General features: G+C 32.8%; 1 protein-coding gene across 1 annotated transcript in view; it reads left to right on the top strand.

Moving 5' to 3' along the window:
- Positions 1 to 16,881, top strand: part of ABI3BP (ABI family member 3 binding protein) — a 134,203-nt gene that overhangs the window by 49,304 nt on the left and 68,018 nt on the right. Inside the window, exons 27-35 of the mRNA XM_051990599.1 lie at positions 220 to 312; positions 1,153 to 1,212; positions 2,710 to 2,784; positions 3,669 to 3,716; positions 5,154 to 5,228; positions 7,269 to 7,331; positions 10,141 to 10,215; positions 12,194 to 12,265; positions 13,534 to 13,581. Of these exons, the coding sequence (XP_051846559.1) occupies positions 220 to 312; positions 1,153 to 1,212; positions 2,710 to 2,784; positions 3,669 to 3,716; positions 5,154 to 5,228; positions 7,269 to 7,331; positions 10,141 to 10,215; positions 12,194 to 12,265; positions 13,534 to 13,581 (609 nt within the window). The remainder of the gene's footprint in view (positions 1 to 219; positions 313 to 1,152; positions 1,213 to 2,709; positions 2,785 to 3,668; positions 3,717 to 5,153; positions 5,229 to 7,268; positions 7,332 to 10,140; positions 10,216 to 12,193; positions 12,266 to 13,533; positions 13,582 to 16,881) is intronic.

Here is a 16,881-nt window from a genome sequence, read left to right as displayed (position 1 = left end):
TATCATCTAGGAATTTTATTATTAAAAAAGGAGGAGGACCCTGGGCAAGTCACCCAATTGCCTCAGCAAAAAAAAAAAAAAAAAGGAGGTGGCCTAGTTGTATGGTATCCACAAAATAATAAAGACACAAAGATCTACCATGTTGTGTGAAATCCTGCAACACACTATAATGAATGGATAGAATGCTAGACTTGTAATGACATTTTTTTCTTCCCTTAGCTCACAAACCAATTAAACAAAATCGAACAAAGTCACCCTCACGTTCCAAGCTTAAAACAACTCCAAGTCTACCTGTACCTCAAACCAAACCTGGTAAATGTGTGTGTGTCTGTGCGTGTGTGTGTGTGTGTGTGTGTGTGTGTGTGTGTGTGTGTTCCTGCATTTATAAGTAAATGCTTCCCTTATTAAGTCTGGTCTTAAGGTTTGGAGTCTGGGATAATTGTTTTGAAAACAGTCAATTGAAGGCTGTAAAGCTCTTAGGTTGTAAAATTTATGGTAGCTACCCTGAAAGATCTCTGATGGTGATGTTGCTGCAGCCCACTTTACAAGTGGTTGTAGTTTCTCTCTTTTAGCCTGTGGGAATTAGTCTGTAGAACTAGCAATGTTTCTGTTTTCCAGAGGCATATTGAGCCAGGTAGAATGGGTAGAATGAGGTTAACGGAGAATTTCAAAGCAACTGAGAGATGTTCATTATGTGTCAAAGTTTAACATCTCTTTTTCCTTGAAGTATTATGGTCCACTTAAGTGATTAACAAACAACATATCACGAGCTAGAGAATAAAAGGTTACTAATCATACAAAACTGAGATGATTAGCTATTAAATCAAAAGTTCAAAAGTTCAAAAGTTTCAGTTTTCTTTCACCAAAGAATTCTTGGTCTTTTTTCTACAATGAATTGGTGCACTTTATAATTATTAATCTGGGCTCTGTTAATTTTTTTAAATTAATAATACTAGTCTATTATATTGGCTTCCTTTGTAATCTTGCGTATTTTATTTTGTGCATTGAAAAACATCCTGAGAAGAGGTTCCATAAACTTTATCAGATTTAAAAGTTCCATAACACACACAAAAAGCTAAAAATGCCCTGACTTACAGTGATGATGTTTCTTTTCACTTCTGATTATTATTTTGTGCTGTTTTTTTTTACTAGTTTCTAAAATAGAACTGGAATCCGTTGCATTTAGCACTACTTCACCAAAGGCAACTATAGGTAATGAGGGGAGATCATATAAGTTTCTGCTTTTCCATCTCATTGCTTCAAGTCCCTGTGTTTTGTGATCTTTTCAGCTATATGGTATCTTGCCTTTCATATTATATATCTGCTGATCCAATAAATCTTTAGTTATAACTTGTGTAACCTTGATAGCATTTTCTCTGTTACTGTGGGAATCACTCCTTTGTATAGCTTACTTCACCTTCACTTTATGTTCAGCACTTAAAGTAATTTCAATACTGTGTCTTCAAATATAATTAGATTCTTAAAGTTGCATGTGATTGTCATTGAATTTACTTAAAATTTGAATTAACATTGTGGACACACTATTATTTTTTGTTCTCTCAACTATCACTAGTAGGTAAAAAGAATCCCATCTAGGGGTGTATGTCATAATCTGTAGAACTGGGCTTGAAATCAGGAAGCTGAGTTGAATCCTGCCCTTGGCATTTACTTGCTGTGTGATTCTGGGCACTTAACATTTTTATGCCTCAGGAAGGTGCATGTATTCTTCTATTCAGTTGTATGTATGTTGGTGCAATCTATGATGGTGACAGGAATTTCCCAACCTGGGAAAATAACAGATACATCACATAAATACTCATAAGATATTGCTTAAGCATTAAGCACCAAAAATATTTACTAATTTTTTTCTTCAATAAAATATAACCTTACTTTATGTGCTCTACTTGAAACTATAAGTAAAAAAAAAAAACTCTACATAAGTTAAGGATGCTGTCCTTAACTTGTACAGAGGAAAAGAGACCTGAATCTGGAAGCAGAGGCAGAGGGTCATATCTTATCTCTAATGCTTACTCTTTGTGTGATCTTGAACAAGTTACTTAATATCCATAGCTCTTGATTTTTGCAATAACAGTGATTTTCAAAGTGATATTTAAGGACCCCTGTGTATCCCTAAGGTCCTTTTGAGGAATCTGCAAGATTAAAACTATCTTCATAATGATGTGAAGACATTTTCATTTTGAATATGGTAAACATCAGTCGATATAATCCCATAAATAGAAGTTCTTTGGCAAGGAATGGAGTTCTTCATTCATTTTTGAGTGTCAAGAGGTGCAGGGATTAAAAAAATTTTTAATTGCTGCTCTATAAAATGAAGGGATTGGACTAGATGGCCTTGAAGGTTTCTTCTAACTCTATATGTATGATTCTATGAATACAAGTTTGAAATTGCTCTATCACTTGCTTAATTCCATGTGTCTTTGTCCTTCACAGCAGTCATCTACAGCACCATGGTTTCCCACACATTCTTTTGCACATCTAACTTGTATTCTTCATATGTTAATTATTATTGTACTTATTAATTAATAGTTATTGTCCTTATAGGTACCTTTGTTTTTAATGTCTAATTAGTGACAGTTTTATCCTATAAACATGGTGGTCATGATGAGGATATGTTTGGTACCCTTCTCCTATCAACTACTGGACTCTTATGACTAACACTAGAGTAACACAAGACTTTTTTTCCTCTAGCTCCAACAGGACCACATTATGTACATCCTATACCCAAAACATCACAGAGTCCTGATGAGCAACAAACCAAAGCTGGTAAATGAATTATTTTCATTTGTTCAACAAATATTTATTGAGCACCTATTATATGTGAGATGCTCCTGGGCAGAGGTGTAAAACATTTGGTGAACTAAATTGAAATGCAATTGGGAAGTAATTGATAAAATAAATAAAAATATAATAAAATATTATATTTTAGATAACATTGAATTATAAAACTAAATATATATTGAGTAGTTACCCCCTTTTCTTTTTTAATTTGACACCAGTACTCTTTTTTTCTTTTTTTCTCAATTACATATAGACAACATTACTCTTGAGGGTACAGATATGTATGAGATGTGAAACATGCTCTTGAAGGAATTTGTAGCTTACTACAGGAGCTAAAAACAGTTATCTTCCAATATAGTTGGATCTATATGTTTTATAGTAATGATGTTTATCCATAACTTGAATTTCAAATAGCAAATATTTGTGGTTTTTTTCTTACTTACAGAGAATTGGAGTGATAGATTGCATGCAAGCTAACATGAATTCAAAATAATCATAGTTGTTGATATGAATAAGAAACAGAGGTATTATTTCCTCCCTTCAAATTTTGAGAAATATCAAACACTATTTTCAAAATGCAACTATATTGGAAAATTATTCTTCCCTACAAGATCAGATCGTGAGCTCTTTGAGGAAAAGAAATTCACATATTTGTTCAAATATCAATTATTTAGAGTGGATTTTTCTTCTTTTTTTCTGTTTTTAGTTTATAAGATAAAATAAATATCCAATATAAAAGTTTTCTAGTTGATAAAACTATTAGTGATTTTTGGGGGGAGTAAAAGTTTTTATTCTTTAAAGGTGTGATTCTTGTTAGCTGGTGTCATCACTGTATCTTTTTTAATTGCTATTCTTTGTTTTTCATACAGTCCTGGAATCTATTACATATGTATCTGAGCCACCCATGGAAACAATAGGTAATGAGGTATCTTCAGTGGCTAATTCCCATGTACTTTCCCCATGCCTTTCTTTCTCATCATCACCATTGCCATTTCAGGTTCTTTCTCATTGCAAATCTATCTTGTGACATCACCCTCTTTTCCAAAACTTCATTTTCTTTCTAGGTTTCATAATCATCACATCATCATTAACTAACTTCCTCTTCCTTCAGAGACTTAATAAAGCCATGGTTTTGCCTTAAAGTAGTGCAACTGTCTAACCTAAAACATGGCTTTAAATACCAGTGCTGCTCTGGAGCTCCTATCCCTTTTTGAGAGATTTGGTTACTCTTCTTCATTTTGTACAATTCTTTACATTCAAACCGGTTGGTTTGTTTCATTATTTTTTCTTCCTTAACTGAACAAATGGTTATGCTTCTCAGTCATATGCATGACTACCTCATCCTAAATTGCGTTTGCTTAACCATTATTTCTTTTTCTATTTATCATTGTTTTAAGAAATTAAATGTTTCATGTTGTGATGGGGATGGGGTAGGGAGGATAGAAAATATGGCTCACAAAAGTGTTCACTTCCTGGGGCAGCTAGATGGCAAACAGTTAGAGTACTGACCCTGAAGTCAAGAGGATTGAGTTCAAATTCGACCTCAGACAATACTTACTAACTATATGATGCTGGGACAAGTCATTTAACCCCAATTGCCTCACCCTCGCCTTCCCCCAAAAAAAGTCTTCGCTCTGAATATAATCTTTAGGTGTGTGCATTATAAATTTAGATGTGGAAGATGTCTTAAAATCATCTGGTTATAATTTCACAAGTCAGCAAACATTAAGCATTTACCATGTGCCAGGCACAATGCTAAGCACTACAGATACAAAAAGATAAAGGACAGTCATCTCCTTCCTAGCTACTTGAAATCGAATGGGGGAGACAACATGCAAATATCTACGAACAAGCTATGTACAGGATAAATAGGAAATAATCAATAGGAGAATGGCAGTAGGATGAAGAGGAATTTAGGGATTTCCAGCAGAAAGTGGGATTTTAGTTAAGATTTAAAGGAAGCCAGGAAGTGAAAAAGAGAAAAGAGAAACTGCACAGAGTTGGGAGATAGTCTTGGGCAAGGAAAATAAGGAAGAGAAAGCAATAATACAGAGTTACTGGATCCTATAGTGTGTGGAACTGTATAAAGGATCAAAACTTCTAGAAAAGCCAAAAATGCCAGGTTGGAAGGGCTTTAGAAGCCAGAGTGTTATATTTTAGGAAACTAAGACCCCAAGAGTCTAAGTAAATTGCCCAAATGGTCTTAGTTTATTTGGGTGTTGTTTGAGAAGAATTAAGATGCTACCTTATTCAAGAATATGCTTTGTGAGAAATCACTTGTCATTCCACAAACCCATCAGTATTCATTCTTTGTAATGATTTACCCTCCAATAACATAGGGTACTTTTTTGCAGCTTCCATAGAGACAACACCTGTGCCTTCCAAAACTTTAGCACTGCCCAAGCCAGATGCATCACAGACAAAAACTGGTAAATATGATATGTTGTATTTCAGCATGTGAGATGAGTCTTTGAGGCAATCCATAGGGATGGGAAAACTCTATGACTCACACAGGGTTAACAATAGGGGATCTCATTTTCTGTACCTGCATCTCTATCTACTATGTAAATATCTCTTCTGTCCATGCATATAATTTAGCTACTAATCCATCACAAATATACTGTGAAGATGAATTAAGAAGAGATTTTGGAGAACTTTTCATTGACTATAGAAATGTTTATTAATGAGGAAATATGATGTATTCTTGTCAAGTGTGATCATTTGAAAATACAGGTTCTTGCTAATAACATATTCTGAAAAAAATATATTTTTCCTTATCCTATAAAATGTTAATGAATCTGGTGGGGAGATAATGGAAAAGGTTCTAAAATCCTGTGGAATCCATGGTTTGACAATTGGCAGCTAATTGATGTAGTAGACAGAATACTAGACCTGAAGTTAAGAAGACTCATCTTCCTGAATTAAAATATGGTCTTAAATGGTTACTATCTAGGAGACCCCGTTTGTCTTAGTTTCTTCATCCATAAAATAAACTGGCAAAGGAAAAGCCAAACTACTCCTGTACTTTTGCCAAGAAAACCCCAAATATGGTCACAAAAAGTGGGAAATGACTGAGACAACTGAACAACAAGGCTAAGCATAGTGGTATATGCTTGTAAAGGCTCCTACTAATGAAGCTGAGGCTAATGGATTGCTTGAGTTCAGGAATTCTGAGTTGAATAACCCCAGAACCCTCTGTGTGTCCACATTATAAGCTACTAGGAATGGAAGCAACTAGGTTGCTTAAGGAGGGAAAAGCTAGTTCAGGTTGGAAAAAAAATAAATCAAATCAATTTCACTACTGAATAATAGTAGAATTGGGTCCATAAGTGCAATCCCCACACTCCCAAAAAATGTCTCAAAGAAAAATGTATTTCCTAATACACAATAAATGCGACTACTATTGTTTGTCCCTAGTGATGTCCAGTATACACATATTAAAGAATTTTTTTTTAAGTAGCAGAAATACCAGCTTATTTTCCACCTTCTCCCATGGAATATTTACATTTGATTTTATTATTAAAGGTTTATTTTAGTTTTTCATAGAATTTTCCCTGGAACATTTTAGTGCTTGGATGATGACCAACAACATAAAGTAATAATACTCCTTCAGAGGCTTTTTTCCCCTTTTATTCCATGACAAGTATTCAGAATTGGAGATGCTCAATATTATATTCATTTGCACTATTGGCTTTTACTTTGGGAATATAACTTGACAAGTTGATATCTCATTAAGAATTTAAATATAACCACAATTCAAGTCTCTCACCTCTCTATTTTGAAAGTCTGGAAGCTGGGTAAGGAACATCCTGATATCCCCATTATTACCAACTCTTCTTTTATGTTTCTGCAAACTAAATTTAAAAATGACTCTCCTGGAATTCCACCAACATGACTTCCTGTTGTGATACGGGAGCCCCCTGCCGGTGGCTATTGGAGATCTAACTCAGACCTGTAGAATGGATCTCTTCATGTGAGAGGATGAAGGATGATGATGATGATGATGATGATGATGATGATGATGATGATGATGATGATGATGATGATGATGATGATGATGATGATGATGATGATGATGATGATGATGATGATGCAAGGAGACTGAGAGGCAGTTTTATTCTCTGACCTCTCTCCTCTTCCCTCTTGCCTCCAATTTATTTCATTCCTGTCCACAAGGAACACCTGTGAAGGCTGCTTTGCAATTTCTTCAAGTCTTATGATACACAACTGTGGAGGCTCTTGGAGAATTGACCTGCCTCTTCATTTAGGCATGGTCCTTAACAACTTCCCTCAAGTCAAATACTTATATATACTCACTCAAAATGTAACTTGTGTATGTGTTCATTTTTCTTCCATTTCTGTTACTCACATAAAGCTTTCATCCTCTGCAGGACGGTGATGTGAAGGTCCCTTGTAATTTAGCAGTTTCTGACCAAGGAAGGGTTCAACTTGTACCTTTTTCTTTTCAGCTCCAAAACAGATAACACATGCTCCACCCAAAATGAAAACAACCCCAGCTTCAGTCAAGCCTGGTAAATGTATAATTTCATATTTCAGCAGGGTTTGGGTCAGCAGGGTTTGAGTCAGTGTGTATGTATTTTATTCTATTGAATCAAAAGAGGGGAGGGGAGGATTTGGTTTAATTTTTTTTTCCTTTGAGCAGATTTTTTTTTTTGCTCAGTAATTTAATGAGCTTTGATTTTAAAAGAAAATGAAAGCTATTAGTAGATCTATTTGTTGCACTATTTGTTACATAGTTATTATTGGTTTCTTTGGATAATAGATTTGAAGTTAAGTAGAAGTTTTTAAAAGAACCAGGATTATCCTTGCCTGATCAAAGGCCATTCTGTTCCTATTTCTTTTTTTATAATTTCCTGTCTCACATCATTTATGGTCTTTACCTAATTATTTTTGTCCATGGTTTTTTGTTAGGTCAAGATTTAAGAAATTGTTAATGATGTAAATCAAGCTTTAAAATGTGTACACATACTTTCCCCTCTCCCCTCAAGAAATTTTAAACCAGCACACTTCTATTTTTCTATAAACATTTCTTGAGCTCAGTAAAACTATAGTAGAAGGCTCAGGGAATGAAGTCATTACCAGAATGGAAACCAATAAAATATATGTGAAAAATAAAGACAAAGATAAAAATAATTGCTATTTATATAGCATTTTAAGGTTTGCAAAGTGCTTTATATCCATTATCTTATTTGAGCTTTATAATAGCCCAGGAAGCAGGAAGTTGCAGCATTATGAATTTGGAACTTCCATGGTTAATCCCCATTTGCAAGTGCCTTCGCTGTAATACCTTAGTCTCAGATCCACAAACAGAATATGATCATTCGGATTATAAAGTGCAGAAACTTCTGAAAGAAATGTTATGAATAATAATTTTTTTAGTAAAACAACTTTTTTTGTTATATAATCACAGTAGACAGTAATATTTTAGACAACACTTATGGCTAATGATTCCTAATGGCTTCTGAATTACATAGTTAATTTGAAAAGTATTCTATTACATTTTTTAAAATTTACTAGAAAAAAATAGCATAATTAAACACCAATGAGGAAAAAAATATAAAGAATAAGAAATATTTTATCACAAATAGAGAGAACTATAAAAAATAGTTAAAGTTGTTTGGCCCGATAAATAAATTACAAAGTATTAGAACTGAAAGAAAACTTGAGTATCGCCAGCCCTGAATCCCTAATTTTACAAGTGAGGAAACTGAGATGAGAGGAAATTAAAAAGAAACAAAGAATACAACATAATATATCAAAGAAGGAATGAGATTGGCATCCAGATAAAAGGCAAAGAGTAAAACAGAAATGATCAAAATATTATAAATTATCTACTAGAAAATGAGAGAAGAAAAAGTAAAGACTACTGAGGAAAAATCCCATGTTTAATAAAATGAAAATAAATGAGATACACAGAAACAGCTGAGATCAATTTGCTTGTAGTATCTTTTAAATTTTTCTGTTCTCAAAAAAAAAAAAATTAGACTAGTAAATCAAGACCTTACCATTTTTTCCATTGTTGTATATTGTCTTTTAAATAGCATAATGGTTCAGTTCCAGATTTACATGATCCTTTTTTAGCAGATTTCTAATAAATTATTTATCATTCAGTTTCTGAAACAGTCTTAAGCAATTTCACTGGGGAATGAATAAGTTTTTTTTTTTCTTTTTAAAGGATCTGGCTCTAAAATATCACTGTGATTGCCAGACTGTAATGATGGAGCTTCTCTGAAACTTTACCACTCCTGACATGACCAGCATCCCTAGCATCTACTATGGAAAATCTTTGCAACCTCAAAACTTTTTGAGCTTGGCAGCTATGCTAAATGCCATTGAGTGATTTACAGAGATTCCTTGCCCCTAAATGATTCACATGCTTTCTTTCTGCAGTCTACTATACCATAAGTGACTTTCTCCATCAGTGAATGAAAACAAAAATATAACCCTGCTATTTATTGAAAAATAATGAGTAGAATTAAGACTTCTTCCATTCCAAGCGAAATAGCATGATCTGATTGGAATTGACTTTCCACAACATCATGCACTTTAAATGGATTAAATTATACAGATATTATTCAGGAAGCAAGATACAACCTAGGAAAGATCAGCGTGTATATGCTATATATAAGAAGAATATAGTTCATTTTTATCTGAAATTAGACCATCATATATAAAGTATATATAACAGAATTATCTATATTAGAATTGTTTGTTCCTTTTCATATTTTTAATTGGACTTTGCAAAGAGGCACTCTAACATGTGTTCCTTTGACAATACATTAAAGGAATCCCCACAAAGTAATAGCCATAATGTGTAGAAATGATTTTCCTTTTTATTGTCCCAAGAATTGTATAATTTCATAAGTTGTGGATTTTAATATTATTGGTTTTCTAAAACTTGATATTTTTCTTTTGCTGAAAGTGACTCTTAACTCTTTAATATCTCCAGTCAATGGGAAACATGGATAAATGTGAAGAGATTGTTGTTCCTATCCAGAGACAAAAGACCTCTCTTTGAGGCCTGTGAGAAAATCAGTTTCTCTATATTTTGAATCAAAACCAGTTGGTGATTCTTCATCCTTCTATAATGATTCAGTCTTGTAGCTTCTCAGACTTTGTTTTCCCTGAGCATCCAGAATAACTCTATGCTATATGTTACCTCTAAAATTTTTACCCAAGGCTTAGGTTTTCTTTGATCTGAATTGCACATCAATAATTTTTTTTAATCCATCTTAGGTTTAAGACATAACATGTTTGTTGTTAACCATGACTATAATACACTGATATCAAGACAATTCATGATAAAGTTCATTTTTTCAGCTACTAAGGTTTCCCGACCTGTAACTTCAAAACCGAAAATATCAACAAGACCACATGCATCACCAACTCTACCTGGTAAATACCTTATCTTGTATTTAAGTCAAATGCATTTAATTTCACTCTTGACTGAAATGTAATATAGGAACTGGTGGTTGGAAGATAAATTTCAAATTTCAAAGTGTTTAAGATCACATCATATTCCACATATTGGTCTAATAAAGAAATTTGTTAATAGTTATGTATCTACTAATATGATGTAGCTAGAACAGATTTTATAGCATTTATAACTCTTCAGTTAATAGTATTTCTCTTTTCTTAAAATTAAAAAAATACTTTTATTCTAACAGTATAGCAAATGAGAGTCAGTGTAGCATAATGGATAGAGAGCTGACTAAAAAACTTGGAAGACTTTGCTTTGACATACTGTCAGAGGGACCTTGGGCAAAGAGATTTGATGCTCTATTCAACTCTTAAGATTTTAAGTAACAGAAGATGCTGACCTATACTGATAGAGGGAGCTTCCTGGACAGGGAGGATAGCTCCAGCCCCTTTCTTTCTATAAAGTGAAAAAATCTAGCCATGTGAATTCTGGGCACATTATTTCATATGCTTCTCATTTTAACAAAAAAGAAAAGTGGAATCCAGAATTTGGGTCTTTCAACAAGATCAGATAAAAAAGAAAATAATGTCTAATCTCTCCCTTGAGTTCTGAGATTATATTGCAGAATTCAAGTTTTCCACTATAGCCCCATTTTTTATAATTATGGTAAGAAAAGAATTTTTAAACACAGCCAGTCCTCGCCTCATTTGTGAGTTGAAAGGAACCTCAGATAAGTTTACCAAGGGAAGATCCCTTCAGGTTCATACAGAGAGAGTACATATCTGTAGTCTTTTGAAAAATAAGGAAGGATTGAGCAAACATACTGATAGAATCCATGTCTGCCTATTTACCGGTTTCCCTCTTCTACACTGTAACTGGTTCATAAATTAGACACAAGCAGAAAATTGGGGCAGTGGCAAAGTAAAGTAGCAATTTTTTTCCCTCTCTAGTTTCAGAGAGCATATTATTTATTGCATTGAAAGTTCTTGGGGTCACAGAGCTGAATTTAATAGACCAGTAAGAAAAGAGCAAACTAATAGAAATAATATCATGTCAATGCTCATCTTTTACATTTAAAAAATTTTTGATGCAGTCCACTAAAATCATGTTGTCATGTGTGACAATATATAACAATGCTAACTTAAATGAATGCTTTTATTGGTTTTCTCTGCTCATTGGAAAAATGACTACCATTCTCCAAAAGCATAATCCTGCCATCTCATCTCACCACTGAAATTATTTTTATTTCTTGAAACTGATTATTTGCACTAAAACTCACCTCCTTTTTTTTTTTTCTGTGAAGACTCTTTGTTCATCCTTAAATGTAGTTACTGTGCTATGTGATTAACCAGAAAATTCTTAGCTTGGCGACTGATAAATGTACTTAAACAATATTGGTTTTCTTTTTAATCCTATGTATTTTATCATATACATTTAAAAATATTACTCTGAGAAGAGGTCCTTGGGCTAACCACATTGCCAAAAGGATTCATAACACAAACAAGTTAAGAATCCCTATCTTTAAGGTTTTTTTGCTATAGACTTTCTTTACTTTTTTTCTGCAGTTGTGTTCAGTGAAGCTAAAGCTGACATTTCTTTCTTTATTTCCATTGCTTTGGCTGTTTTGTCAACATTATATTCTTCAGAATTACCCCCACTTTGCTGTATCAGAGGATACTGTGAATATGAATAATAACTACAAATAATTTAATTTGTATTACAGACTTGAGAATATATCCTGGGGAAATAATAAATACTGAGAGCCAGAACACTTGATTTTTATTCCTATCCCTGAAACCTATCAGTTTTGTGACTTTGGCTAGCCATTTAAATTCTCAGAGCCCCAGTTTCCTCATCTGTAAAATGGAACTTCTAACATTCTTGGATTCTACACATTAAACCTTATATCTCATTTGCAATCTCAAGAATGTAATCTTTAATCTTTTTTTTCAGCTCCCACAGAAAGACACATCTCTTCTTCATCTCAGCCATCCCTGAGTCCTGTTGTATCTCCAACCACCTATGGTAAAACATTTGGGCACAAAATGTATAACCAGATAATTCTGTTGTCTAGCAACTAAACTTAAGAAAAATCATCTTTTCTTTTAGCTTTCATTACTATGAAGTAAAAATCTATACGATGGACAAATTTGATGCAAACATAATTTTTCCCCTTAGAAAATTAATCTCAAAAAAATAAGTTGGAGGGAAGGGTAAATAAAAAATAACATTAATCTTAAATTCCACCAAAATAAGCTTATGGGAATTTATTCTAGGATGTAGTTCTGAAATATATATTATGCTTCATGTTATTACTTTTCTAAAGAAATTCTCATTTTAAAATATCTAACTAACTAGTTGATCCAATTGGCAGACCCAATGCAAAGTCTTAACAAACTGATCCTTCACAGGAAGATAGATAGTGCAATTGATAGAGAAAAGTATTTGTATTTAAGAAAATGTAAGTTTGAATCCTACCTCAGACCTTACTACCTAGACTTTCAGACTTATTTTCCGCATCTATTAAAAGAGACAATTATAATACTTACCTCATGAGGCTTTTTTGAGAATCAAATGAGATAGCCTGTGTAAAATATTTTGCAAGCCTTAAATCATTATATAAATATTGTATATAACTATAGTTATCATCATTATATCCTGAACTAAGGTCAGTTCAGACTTCCCACCTCAAGACTTCCTTAGAAAAATGTTCACACACACACAAAAAATTCAATACAAAACAAAATGAAACAAAAACAGGTCTACTTATTTGAAGGTCTAACTCTACCTAGCACTTTGCCACTATAATGACATATATGTTATGGTAGGCTAAAACTCATTGTTCTTTTGATCATCTGAAATCTGAATCAAGGAATTCTGAATCCTCTGCTTTGAATTAGTGAATGGTCTATGCATGGATGTAAGGATATCATTGGGCTTTCAACAACCTTCTGTTAACATTTATGCAATTTTCTCAATAATATAATTCAATTGCTATAAACCTCTCATTTTTATTAGTGTATTTTGGAGATTCTGTAGTCCAATCCATTTTCAAGAACACATGACAAAGCAGTGCTTGTGTATTTTGTAAGCACAGTTTAAAAAGGATACTTCGTTCCAAACTAATGTATGGGCTCAAATTTAAAATTATAATTGTATAAAAGTATAATTTTAGTCATATTTTCTATAAAATCTTGCTTAGATCAAATAACAAATAGTAATTCCATACATATACATCAAAACAAAGTTTGAATTTTGGTTTCTATGCAATGAATGTGTTTGTTTTAATGCAGTCCCAGAAGAAATTACTATTAGAATCAAGCAACCAAAGACAACTTTAGGTAATGGTATCTTCTTGATTTGTACATTTTCTTCATCCTAAGACTGGGGTAAGGGAAAGACAATATCCAATTTTAAGAATCTTCAGTAGTATCATCATTTCTCCTCACAATTTGTATCATTATTATTGTCTTCTAGGTATGATGTCATTTGTTCTTGTGTTATATACCTTTACCTGTTTTCCTAAAGTTTCCTGATGTTGTTTTATTAGTTTTAAATGTAAATCTCTCTTTCACTAATAAATCTGGAGTCAAAATGCTTTCATACACATCAGAGTACAAAATAAATATGCTTAAGGGAACATTTCAATCAAATCTCTCATTGTACTCCAATAGCATGTCCTCTTTAATTCTCTGCTATATTCCTAAAGGGGCAAGAAATTAATAATTAAAAGCATATTTTTATTCAGTAAGTCAAATTTAATTGATTTGATTTTTCTGTCACATATGTCAAACTAAAATCTTAATTTGCTTTAAATGACTATATGTCTTGACCACACCTGAGATATTTATGCTCCCTAGTAAAGCCTTTCCTTTTCTTTCCAAATCTATTTCATATTTGAACTCAAATAAATTTGTTAAGTGTGGGGTGTTCTTTCCTTCAACAACAAGAACAACAAAAACTCAGATGAATTGATCATGAATTGTTAAACTGTTCTCTATACAAACATTTTAAAAATTATGCTTAATGTGACAGATTTCACCAGTGTAATAGCTATTCTTTAAGATTAAATTATACATTTTTAGAATGTTGCTTATTCAAAGCTCTAGGTACCATTTAGCAAAATATTATTTTCAATATATTCATAATTCCTAGTAGTCTATTTCAATGTCCAAGAAGCAGTTTTTTTACTATGAGAGTATCACAATTTTTCCAATTTTAAGCATTTTAAAAATAAATAAATATCATTTTATCAGTATGCAATGGAGTATTTATCACTGTATTATGGAGTAGCTCCATGGATACAGTAGATAGAAAGCTGGCCTTAGAGTCAGAAAGATATGAGGTTAAGCCCTAACTAAAAATATAGAAGTCATTTGCTTATCTATAACTCAGACAACTAACCATAAGTTGCAGAAGCAATGCTAACATGGAACAACAAAAAGTATTTATTAAGTGTTTACTACAAATTAGGCACTGTGCTGTTCTGGGAATATAAGTAGAAAGATAGTCTCTGCCCTCAAGGAGCTTACATTCTAGGGATACCAATATGTGTTGGTAGAGGAGATAGGTACTCCACTAATGAAAAATTTTCTATACCAATTAAATCAAAAGTCCAGCTTTTTAAAAAAAATTTGAGGTTATTCCTCCACGGTTTCCACGATCTGAGTTATACTATAAACTCACAATGGACATTATTCTTCTATCATAACCAAAATATAATTTTGTATTTCTGCCAAGTAGAGATACCCTTCTTATTGCTTGACATGGATGTATAAGAAAATTGTTAAAAGTTTAGCTTTTGATTACAGCATTTTTATTTACATATGTTCAATTCATTCACATGTTAAAGTTTATTACATATGTCAGAAGTCTGAGAAACAAGAATGACAGGTTTTCTTGTGAGGAAATCAAAGTCACAATTTCCTTAAGTTCATTAGTTTTCAACTGCATAGGAAACCTGAGTTCATTGGACACCCTAGTCCTACCATCTTATAAGAACCAGAAAGAAATTTTGTTTGTGATAAAAATTTGGACTTTTTTGACTATATGGGAAAGGAGAGATTATTTACAACTTGTTCTCATGGACATTTCCATTTATGTCTTTTGTCTTTGCCCTTTTGATAATGCCAATTTATTTTAATCTTTTAAATAAACAATTCATAAAGAAAAAAGATGGATGAAGGATGGGTAGAGAGAGACAAGGAAGCAAAGATGGAGAGATAAAGAAGGAGGAGGGGGAAAGATACAAGAGGAGAAGAAGGAGGGAGGGGGAGAGAGAGAGAGAGAGAGAGAGAGAGAGAGAGAGAGAGAGAGAGAGAGAGAGAGAAACAATGTCATTTGTAGCAGCAGAAAGTCAAATTCTTCCAGTAAACGAATAACCATCTTAGAAAATAAAAAAGTAACATATTTACAGTATGAATGATTTATAAGCAACAGACCTCTTTTCAGATTCTACTTTCCTTAATCCTAGATTTTCTTTGCATAGTCCATTACTGCAATTATATCTATCTATCTATCTATCTATCTATCTAGACATAGATATAGATATATAGAGATATAAAATAGAATAGTTATAACTTTTGTTTAATTGTACTCATTATATTTGCAGGAATAAATCAAAATGCCTTTTTCTTCAATTTCCAGATAAACAATAAATTCATTTATACTGGAAATTCCTCAGTTTTGCCATTGTAATTTCCCAAACACTTAAGAATCCAAAACTAAAATGTTTATTACTTGCCATTGAATATTCCATATTATTAATCTTTCTTAATTCTCATCTTCACAGTGATGTGCAGTTTTTGAATCCCTCAATGCTTTCAAATAAGGCCAACTTCTTTGCTCTGTCCTCCCATCATAATCTTGACCCTATAATTATCCATTTCATTTTAATTCTTTCTTCTACTCAAATCCCTGACCCCCTTGTCCTTTTGCCACTAAGGCATTACCAAATTTCAACCATATATCATCTCTGCTCTATCTTGTGCTGCTAAATAGTATTAGAAGAAATATTGCACAATATTGCTGAGTGGGTCCACAATAAATTTGCATTATCTAATCTCAATGGAACCTATCTTGTAGCAAGATATTGCTTTTACCCTTTCCTAATTGTCCTTCATACTGTATTTTCTACAGTGGATCTTCTAAACTTTTTCTTCAGTCCTCAAGCCTCCTACATCATCTTCTCTTTCCTTCTCGCTACAAAATTTCATTTCTTACTTTACTGAAAAAAAAATAAAAATTGTTCTCCATGAATTCTCTTTACTCCACTGATATAAAATTTTAAAACCCTTGTCATGAGCATTATTCTCCATTCTCTATTTTTACTCTAATCTCTGATAAAGACATTTTGACCAAGGCCAACCCCTCCTCCATGAGCCCATGTTCTGCCACCTTCTCTAATAATTTGCCCCCACAATCATTTTCTTTTGCTCTGTAATCCTCAGTTCCTCTCTTTATACTGGCTTCAACTGCTTACAAATGTGTCCAAGCCTCCCTTGTACTTAAAAACTCTTTCCTTGACTTTATTGTCCCTCAAATTGTCATATATCTCCATTTTTTCAGACTACTAAGAAAAAAATTGCAAATTTAGTGTTCTACTTATCCTCCTTCCCGCACTTCTCATTCCCTTTTTAATG

Source organism: Antechinus flavipes, chromosome 3, assembly GCF_016432865.1.
Source record: "Antechinus flavipes isolate AdamAnt ecotype Samford, QLD, Australia chromosome 3, AdamAnt_v2, whole genome shotgun sequence".
Taxonomy (NCBI): Eukaryota; Metazoa; Chordata; class Mammalia; order Dasyuromorphia; family Dasyuridae; genus Antechinus; species Antechinus flavipes.
This window is presented reverse-complemented; position numbering and strand designations above follow the sequence as displayed.